At 29.6% G+C, this 10772-nt stretch overlaps 1 protein-coding gene across 2 annotated transcripts; it reads left to right on the top strand.

Moving 5' to 3' along the window:
* The first annotated feature begins 4647 nt into the window (after positions 1–4647).
* On the top strand, positions 4648–10379 carry LOC101495361 (uncharacterized). 2 transcript variants are annotated; one of them, XM_004506276.3, is made up of 2 exons: positions 4648–7247; positions 9898–10379. In XM_004506276.3, exons 1-2 carry the CDS (start codon positions 4709–4711, stop codon positions 10203–10205), a joined length of 2847 nt encoding a protein of 948 aa, XP_004506333.1. In that variant the 5' UTR covers positions 4648–4708; the 3' UTR covers positions 10206–10379. The 2 variants fall into 2 exon arrangements, with proteins under 2 accessions (XP_004506333.1, XP_073226028.1); XM_073369927.1 differs by having other exon boundaries at positions 9843–9978.
* Positions 10380–10772: the final 393 nt, after the last annotated feature.

Here is a 10772-nt window from a genome sequence, read left to right as displayed (position 1 = left end):
CCACTGTTTTAGTCTTATTTATCTTCAATCATTAGTTAAATTAAGGATTTATTTGATATATTTTGTTGATTTTTGTTCCTTGAGTTAAATTTAATGTTTTATGTTTTATTTTAGTGATTAAGTAGGAATTTTTCGTAATTTTACATTGCGTTGCGTTTTGGTGCAGTGCTGAATTTTGGTGAGAAATCAACATGACACATGTAGAGTATTTCAGCCATATCTGGTGTTGTAGATGTCCAATTGGAGTCAAACCAAATGCAAATGAAAGCTAGGATCCATAGCTACAACTTTCATGAAGACACCGGAACCAAATTCATACTCGAAAGAGGAGAAAAATGCAATATACGCCAGATAGCAGATGCTGAGCGCTGGAGCGCGCCCAAGCGCAAGCCAAGCGCTTTTCCAGCATCTTCTACTGCCCAAACGTGCCCAAGCGCATCCAAGCGCGCCTGGGGCGCGATAACCGCACCAGCAACCATAAAAACAGGGATTTTTACTGTTTTATGATCTTTTTTTGACTCTGGGGAACTTGGGAGACTTGTGCCCTAGCATAGAAACTCAAAGACGGCCGTTTCTAACGCGATTGAAGCAGTTTTATCAAGAATCATCCATGAATCATTCTTGTAATTCTTCTTTAATCCTTATCTTTTGTATCTCTGTCATGAGTAACTAAACCCTATTTGTTAGGGATGAGTGTAACCAGATGAAACCCTTATTTTTCTGATTTGATTTCTAGTTATATGAATGAGTTTATTGAATTGTTTTTCTCATCTCTGTGCTTAATGCTTTTTATTGCTTGATCAACATTAAAATGTTCTACGATTTGTATTTTGAAACGGAAGTGGACTTTACGAATGCTTGAGATGAGAAATTCATGAATTTGTAGTCTAGGGATAGATGCAGGTCATGAAACCAATTAAATTAGTTGCAAAGCAATAATTTACAAGAGAATTTCTATACGGTAATGCTTAATTCTAATCTTAAATCCACTAAGGAATTAGGGGTTACTTTGGAATTAAAGGTTCTGTCACTAAGACATTAGGGCAAGAATAAGAAAGAAAATTCGGTAATAAGTCAATAAAGGAATTCAGTAACTAGGATCAAATTAGACACCAAGGTTGGATTCGAAGTGAAACTCATCCCTGACATTTTCCTCATTATAAAAGATCAATTTTATTATTGTTGTTAATTTCAAACATTATTTCAATCAACTTGGGAACCTTTTTGTTCAATTCTAGTAATCAAATATAATTCAACAGTAAAACGCAATCCTTGAGTTCGACACTCGGTACTACCGTTTTATTATTACTTGCAACGATTCAGTACACTTGCTGAAACGCTATCACTTGATGAGATGTGTGCTCTACAAAGCAGTGGAACTTGGGAATTGGTTCATTTACCTCGTGGGAAATCATTAGTCAGGTGTCGTTGGCTTTATACAGTGAAGGTTGGTCCTGATGGTAAGATTGATCGATTTCAGACTCATTTGGTAGCCAAGGGATATACTCAGATTTTTGGATTGGATTACAGTGACACATTCTCACATGTTGCCAAAATGGCATCTGTCAGACTGTTTTCCTCCATTGCAGCAATTCGACATTGGCCTCTCCATCAACATGACATTAAAAATGCCTTTTTGCATGGTGACCTTGAAGAAGAAGTTTATATGGAGCAACCACTAGGGTTTGTTGCTCATGGGGAGTCTTCCAACATGGTTTGTCGGCTACACAACTCCCTGTATGGTCTTAAACAGTCTCCTAAAGCTTGGTTTGGCAGATTCAACTCGATAGTACAAGAGTTTGGTATGATCCATAGTGAAACTGATCACTCTGTATTTTATCATCACTTAACCCAAGGGTGCATCTATCTTATTATTTATGTGGATGACATTGTTATAACTAGAAGTGATCAGCACGGAATACTTTGGTTAAAACAACATCTCTCAAATAAATTTCAGACTAAAGACCTTGGTAAACTCCATTATTTTTTGGGTATTGAAGTAGCCCAATCCAAGGATGGCCTTGTAATTTCACAAAGAAAATATGCTATGGACATTCTTGAAGAAACAAGCCTATTAAATGCCAAGTCAGTTGATACTCCTATGGATCCAAATGTCAAACTCCTACCAAATCAGGGGGAGCCTCTATCAGATTCAGGAAGATATATGAGATTGGTTGGAAAATTAAACTATCTCACAGTCACTCGTCCTGACATTTCCTTTATTGTCAGTGTGGTAAGTCAGTTCTTAAATTCTCCTTGCCAAGAACATATGGATGATGTAATCCAGATTCTTAAATACATCAAAAGTGCACTTAGAAAGGGTCTCATTTATGAAGATAGAGAACATACTCAGATAATTGGCTACTCAGATGCCAATTGGGCAGGCTCACCCATAGATAGACGATTAACTTCCGGGTATTGTGTACTTGTTGGAGGAAATTTAATATCTTGGAAGAGTAAGAAACAAAATGTTGTTGCAAGGTCCAGCGCTGAGGCATAATACAGAGCCATGGCACTAGTAACATGTGAACTCATCTGGTTGAAACAGTTACTGAAAGAACTTCAATTTGAAGAGGCCAACACAATGACACTAATATGTGATAATCAACTGCATTGCACATTGCCTCGAATCCTGTTTTTCATGAGAGGACCAAGCATATTGAGATTGACTGCCATTTTGTTAGAGAAAATATCGAATCGGGTGACATCATCACTAGCTTTGTCAATTCCAATGATCAGTTAGCATATGTGTTTACAAAGGCATTGCGAGGTCCTAGAATTAGTTATATATGTAACAAGCTAGGTGCATTTGATCTATACGCTCCAACTTGAGGGCGATTATTAAATATTATATTAGATGGGCTGTAAGTATTATGGCCCGTTAGTATTACTGTAAATTAGGGTTGTTTAATACCCTTTGTCTATATAAAGAAATTATGTTGTGTAGTTGAAACACACAGGTTATTCAATATGTCTCTCAATACTCTTTATATTCAACAGTAACGTATCACAAATAGAAAGTTATAAAATAGACAATTCACTTATTACTGCTTTAGTTGAAAGATGGAGACCTGAAACTCACACGTTTCATCTTCCAACGGGTGAATGTGCCATAACATTAGAAGATGTTGCACTGCTATTTGGCTTATTGTTGGGGGGTAAATCAGTTATTGAATCAACTATGGTATCATGGACATATGATTTTTTAGATTTGTTAGGAGACATGCCACCTGAATCTCAAAGAAAGGGGGATTTTATAAAATTAAAATGGCTGAGAGAAACATTTTTAATGTTAAACTCCATAATCGTTGAACGAATAAATAATTATACATTGTAGAGCGTACATTTTAGGATTGACCGGCGACATATTATTGCTTGAAAAATCCCACTACATAGTACATATTATGTGGTTGTACATGTTGAGAGATTTGCGAGAGATGGGAGAATACAGTTGGGGTTCAACGTTCTTGACAATACTTTATAGAGAATTGTGTCACGCCTCTAAACCCGGTGTACATATCGATCGCTGGATGTTCACATCTATTTCAAACTTGGACATGATACCATATGTCATTTCTTGCATCAATAAGTAATCATTTTCCATTCGTAAAAAGGTAAATATTGTATATAAAATAATTAATTAATTCACTAACGTTCAAATTTATTTTCGTAGATATAGTGGAAAAGGACTGAAATTTGGCGATACACCTCATTATCTTACCGCTGGATATCGATAAAAAAAATTGATCGCATGAGCGTTAACGATGTAATATATTAAAACATTAATTTATTTCTTCTTATACATACATTACTAACAAACCTCTTATATATCATTTTCTCTACCCTACCTACATCTAACATATGATAATCCAGAAGACAATTGACTATGGAATGCATCTACATGCTTGATTTGTTTCTACATAATAGAAATACATGAAAAAAATTTGGATTACTGCAAGAAATTCCACATTCACCGAGAAACATGAAAAAAATAACAAAAAGTAGATTTGCATAAACAAGTTGACTATAGTTGGACATTATTCTACGAAAATAAAAACAAATAGTGAAATGAACGAGATAATAATATAAATATAAATATAAATATAAATATAAATATAAATATAAATATAAATATAAATATAAATATAAATATAAATATAAATATAAATATAAATATAAATATAAATATAAATATAAATATAAATATAAATATAAATATAAATATAAATATAAATATAAATATAAATATAAATATAAATATAAATATAAATATAAATATAAATATAAATATAAATATAAATATAAATATAAATATAAATATAAATATAAATATAAATATAAATATAAATATAAATATAAATATAAATATAAATATAAATATAAATATAGTTGACTATAGTTGGACATTATTCTACGAAAATAAAAACAAATAGTGAAATGAACGAGATAATAATATAAATATAAATATAAATATAAATATAAATATAAATATAAATATAAATATAAACCATAGATTTTTTATTATATTAATATAGACTTTTAAGTCGGTATCCCGTTAGACTTTTATCATGCAAGAAAAGTAATTGGAATTTGGTTGGGAGAACGTAGCGAATAAAATTCTTCATACGTAGATATATACAACTATTCATTAAACAAATAATAAATCAATCTGAAGAAACCATTTTGTGAGTTGTGTCAACACTCAACAATGACTATCCATAACCATAACCATACATTTGCAATTCCATATACTTTGTTTGTTCTTTTGTTGCTAGCTCAATGTCAAGTATCTTCAGGGTTAACACAAGTTGAAGCCTTGTTCAAATGGAAACAAAGTCTCCCTCAACAACAAATTCTTGATTCATGGATCATTAACAATTCAACTTCAAATTCAACACAAAATACACCATGTTCATGGAGAGGTATCACTTGTGATTCTCGTGGAAGTGTTATAGTCATAAACTTGGCATATACTGGACTTATAGGTACTCTTAAACACTTAAACTTATCAGTTTTTCCAAACCTTCTTCATCTTGATCTCAAAACAAACAATCTCACCGGTATCATACCTGTAAACATCGGTGTTCTTTCAAAACTCCAATTTCTTGATCTTTCTACTAATTATTTCAATGGAACTTTGCCTCTTTCTATATCCAATTTGACTCAACTTTACGAGCTCGATGTTTCAACAAACAACATATCAGGAATATTTGATCGTTGTTTGTTTCCTGATAAACCCAGTTCAAAAATTGGGCTTATCAGCATCAGGAATCTACTTTTTCACGATAACCATTTGGGTGGTCAGGTTCCAAATGAAATAGGGAACATAAAAAACTTGACTGTACTAGCTCTTTATCTAAACCACTTCTTTGGGCCTATTCCTTCATCTTTAGGAAACTGTACACATTTAAGCATTCTTAGATTGCATAAAAACCAATTCTCTGGCCCAATACCTTCCTCTATTGGGAAACTTACCAACCTAACTGATTTAAAGTTTTTCAGTAACAACTTAAATGGTACTGTGCCACAAGAATTCGGAAACCTTTCTTCTTTGATTGTATTACATCTTGCTGAGAACAATTTCATTGGTGAGTTACCACCAGAAGTTTGCAAAAGTGGCAAGCTTGAGAATTTCAGTGCAGCATATAATAGTTTCACTGGCCCTATTCCAAGAAGCCTTAGAAACTGTCCTTCCTTGTTTAGAGTTAGGCTTCAACACAACAACCTAACGGGTTATGCAGATCAAGTTTTTGGAGTTTATCAAAATCTAACTTATATGGATTTTAGCTATAATAAAGTGGAAGGTGATTTATCTTCTAATTGGGGTGCATGCAAAAACTTACAATTTCTCAATATGGCTGGAAATTCAGTGAATGGTAACATTCCAAGTGAGCTTTTTCATTTGGGTCAATTGCACGAGCTTGATATGTCTTTTAACCAATTATCAGGAAACATTCCTTCATACATAGGAAATTGTTCAAAGTTGTATAAATTATATTTGGGTGGTAATAGGCTTTTTGGTAACATACCTATTGAAATTGGAAAGCTTTCAAATTTGGAAAATTTAGACCTTTCAATGAACATGTTGTTCGGACCAATTCCAATTCAAATAGGTGATTGTTCTACTTTGTTGAGCTTGAATTTAAGTAACAATGAATTGAATGGCACAATTCCTTTCCAAATTGGAAACCTTGCATCTTTACAAGAATTTCTAGACTTGAGTTACAATGATTTTTCAGGTGAAATTCCTCCTAATATTGGTAAGCTTTCAAATTTGATAAGCTTAAATATCTCTCACAACAATTTATCAGGTTCTATCCCTAATGCAATTAGTGGAATGTTGAGTTTGTCAACTTTGAATCTCTCTTACAATCATTTGGAGGGAAATGTTCCTAAAGATGGCATATTCAATTATTCTTATCCAATTGATTTAAGCAACAATCCAAATCTATGTGGAAATTTTAAAGGTTTGCAACATTGTAATGTGTCACCCAATGAACCTAGTAATGGAAGTAACAAAATCATGGTTGTGATTTCTATTTTTGCTTCTTTAGGAGGTGCCCTTTTAGTTTCATTGGTGTTTGTTGGTGTATTTTTGTTTTGTTACAAGAAAAAGTCCAGAATTTCAAGACAAAAGTCTTTTTTGGAGATATCAAATCCATTTTCAATTTGGTACTTCAATGGAAGAGTTGTGTATCAAAACATAATTGAAGTTACAAATAATTTTGACAACAAGTATTGCATTGGTGAAGGATCATTTGGAAATGTTTATAAAGTTGAAATGCCAGGTGGACAAATATTTGCTGTGAAAAAGTTGAAGTGTGATGAAGAAAATTTAGACATTAAAAGTATAAAAACATTTAAAAATGAGGTGGAAGCGATGACGGAGACGCGACACAGAAACATTGTGAAGCTTTATGGATTTTGTTGTAAAGGGATGCACACATTTTTGGTTTATGAATATATGGACAGGGGGAGTTTAACTGATATGTTGAATGATGATAAGAAAGCATTGGAATTAGATTGGTATAAAAGGGTTGATATTGTGAAAGGTGTTGCAAGTGCTCTTTCTTATATGCATCATGATTGTTCTCCACTTTTAATTCATAGAGACATATCAAGTAAGAATGTTTTATTGTCTTCCAATCTTGAAGCTCATGTCTCAGATTTTGGGACTGCAAGGTTTCTAAAACATGATTCACCTATTTGGACATCATTTGCTGGCACATATGGATACGCTGCTCCAGGTGATGAATCTAACTATCTTATGTCTTACATTTGTAAATTAAGATTATCAAAGTTAATACAGTTACTTAATTTAGATGGTTCAATTTCAAATCAGACGTTCACAGTTTAAAATTATATTTTGAATTTAATTTCAATATTTTGTAATTTCAATTACGCATATAATATTGATTGAACAATTAAAATTTGCCAACCATGGAAACTGTAAATTTTAGTTGATGCAGGCAATTCATATTCAACATTTAGTCAGGCAATTCATATTCAACATTAATAAATATAATTTTTCTCTTTGTTATATATTTATTTTTGAAATTTGACGAAGTTGTTGTATTCTTAGAAAATAGGATTGGTCAATGATTTGACTAGCCAATCAGAAACATATATAATGTATCCGCGATGTAAAATCTCTTGACATTAATCATTTTCCATTTGACTAGCTACTATATATATTATATATTGTTAATTTTGGCCTCATTATTTTTATTATTCTGTTTTAGTCTCTATTTATACTTTTTTCTTTGTTGATGTTTACCACTTTGATTTTAGTTGAAATAGTTTATATATTTATTATATCGACCTGTATTCCTACCATAGTAAAATATAAGTAAAAATGTATACATATTAATATAATATAATAAAATAAAATTTCAACATATTATGTTGACACGTCATATCATTATATATCATATAATATTAATTTTGTCACATTATTTAATGTGACACCTCTAAAAATTATTTATTTTTATCACTCATTTTATTAGTTTTTTATCTATATCTCTATAATTAAAAAAGCAACAATAAAAAATGTAACTCCCATTATAAACTTGATTTAATTGTCATTTACTTTTTTAATTCATTGTATGTAAATACATCACAATATTTTAATTACATTTTAATAATTAAAATTTAGCAATCATAAACCACCACAAAATATATAAAAACATAATCATCACATATTAAAAATCAATAATTAAACTTATGCACTAACAATTCAATGAAATTTAATTTAAATTAAAAATATTGAAACATAGTCATTTAAATTAACAAGCCTTTGCAAAAAAAGAAAAAGAAAAAAAACAGTAAACGGTATTTTTTTTTAAAATATAAAAATGTTAAAGTATCCATTAAATATTTTCAAAATGATATATATACAATTTGTGTTCATTTTTCTCTTATTAGTACTCAGATACATATTGTATTCCTCTAATACAAAAGAAAATATTTAATTAAAATCAGAGCATAGTTTCATTTAATAGAAAAAATAATCAAAACTAAGTAGCCATGCCTTATCATTCCGAATATTATTTCGTGTTTTTGTCATAAAAAATAGTACTTTGAGTTTGTCCATTCTACGTATATTTTTTTTTTTTATCTATATCTCTATACTTAAAAAACCAACAATAAAAAATATAACTCTCAATACAAACTTGATTTAATTGTCATTTATTTTTCTAATTCATTGCATATAAATACATCACAATATTTTACTTATATTTTAATAATTTAAATGTTTCAACCATATATTACCACAAAATATATAAAAACACAATCATCACATATTAAAAATCAATAATCATGTTTATGCACAAATATTCCAATGAAGTTTAAATTAAAATAATAAAAAATATTGAAACACAACCATTTAAATTAGCAAGCCTTTGCAAAAATAAAAAACAACAAATGATATATTTTTTTAAATAAAAATATTAAATTATCCATTAATATTTTCAAATTAATATACAATTTGTGTTCACTTTTCTCTTATTAGTATTTGAATATATATTTTATTCCTCTAATACAAAAAAAAAATATTCAATCAAAATCATAGAATAGTTTCAATTAACAACAAAAATAATCAAAATCAAGTAGTGATGACTTGTCAATTCTAATATTATTTCGTGTTTTTATTGTTAAAAAATAGTACTTTGAGTTTGTTCATTATATACACTCTCCAAAAAGGATAATTAAATCAAGGTATTTTTGAAAGAAAAAAAAAGTGACATAACACCTTCAATTAAGAATTAGTTATCAGAAGTTTAAGTGGAAATGAGAGATCAACCATAAAATATAAAAAATAGTAGTTCATTGAATTAGTCAAAAAGAATAAATAAATAGTAGTACTTAAGATAAAAAGTAAAACAAAAATAAATATAAGGATCGTATAAAAACCAATGCATACAAATATATCTCAAATAAATGCTTGCAAAATATATGCTATATTTTTTATAGCAATAAAATAGTCTATAATGATTTAATGCAAAACAATCTATATACAAACAATCACTCATTATTTTTAATAATATTTTTAGAGTGAAAGTCACTCATATTTTATTTTAATATTTTTAATTGTGTATACAAACAATCACTTATATTTTTTTAATCATATGCTTTAGAGTGAAAATCACTCGTTATATTACAAACTTTTCAATTGTTTTTATTCTTTTGATATACAACTACTATTCTTATAAATTAAAAAACTTACAAATATTGAAATTTTTTTCTTATCAAATTGATACATTTATATACTCTAAATATTATCTTCAAAGTTTATAAAAAATTTATATTGAAAGAAAATTTAACCAATTATACCGGCGCAGCTTGCAGATTATATTATAGTTTGGACTAATTTTCACTCTTTGTTGGACACTCCAGAGCTTGCTTACACAATGGCAGTGACAGAGAAATGTGATGTATTCAGCTTTGGTGTTTTGGCATTTGAAATTCTATTAGGAAAGCACCCTAGTGATCTTGTTTCTTATGTACAAAGTACTAATGATCAAAAGATAGATTTTAAAGAGATTATAGACTCTCGTGTCCCTCTTCCTCCTCCGCCAAATATGAACATTTTGAAGGTATTGACATTGGTCGCAAATTTAGCTCTTGCTTGTTTACACACAAATCCTCAGTCTAGACCAACCATGAGAAGCATAGCACAGTTGCTAGAAATGGAGAGTACATAGTTCTTTACGTTTTTTTTGGGTCCATTTGGTTTGTACATAGACACCTGTATTGTGTATGGTATGTATCCTTCCTTGATCATAGTGATTTTTATTTCCTTTGCTCAAAAGGCACCATGTTTAATGAAGTGATTAGAAACTTTAGAATATTTAAGGTAATTGATTCACGTTTTTTAATGGTTCTTTGTTTCGTTTACATTTTTCTTTGTTCCATTTACGCTTTCAATAAAGAATAAAGCAATTTGTTATACATGTACACACCAATCTTAATTAGAGATGGAATCGCTTGAAAGAGTTACAAGGTGTGGTAATTGTGCATATCTATAAATTTAAATGTTTAAAATAAATTAAAATTTAATTTAATTATAATTCTAGTCTCTTTATTTTTATTAACTCACCAAATTGGTCCTCTTATTTTTAAATCTGACAATATTTGGTTCATTATTATGTTTTTTTAACTATAAAATGACGATTTGACATGTTTTAAATAACTTGACATATTATACGATGGTAAAATGATTAATGTAACACCCCGATTTTTAACTGCGCAAATGCATTTCTTTTAAAACA

This window comes from Cicer arietinum, chromosome 6, assembly GCF_000331145.2.
Source record: "Cicer arietinum cultivar CDC Frontier isolate Library 1 chromosome 6, Cicar.CDCFrontier_v2.0, whole genome shotgun sequence".
Lineage (NCBI taxonomy): Eukaryota > Viridiplantae > Streptophyta > Magnoliopsida > Fabales > Fabaceae > Cicer > Cicer arietinum.
The sequence above is the reverse complement of the archived record's forward strand: the minus strand, read 5'-3'. Positions and strand labels throughout refer to the sequence as shown.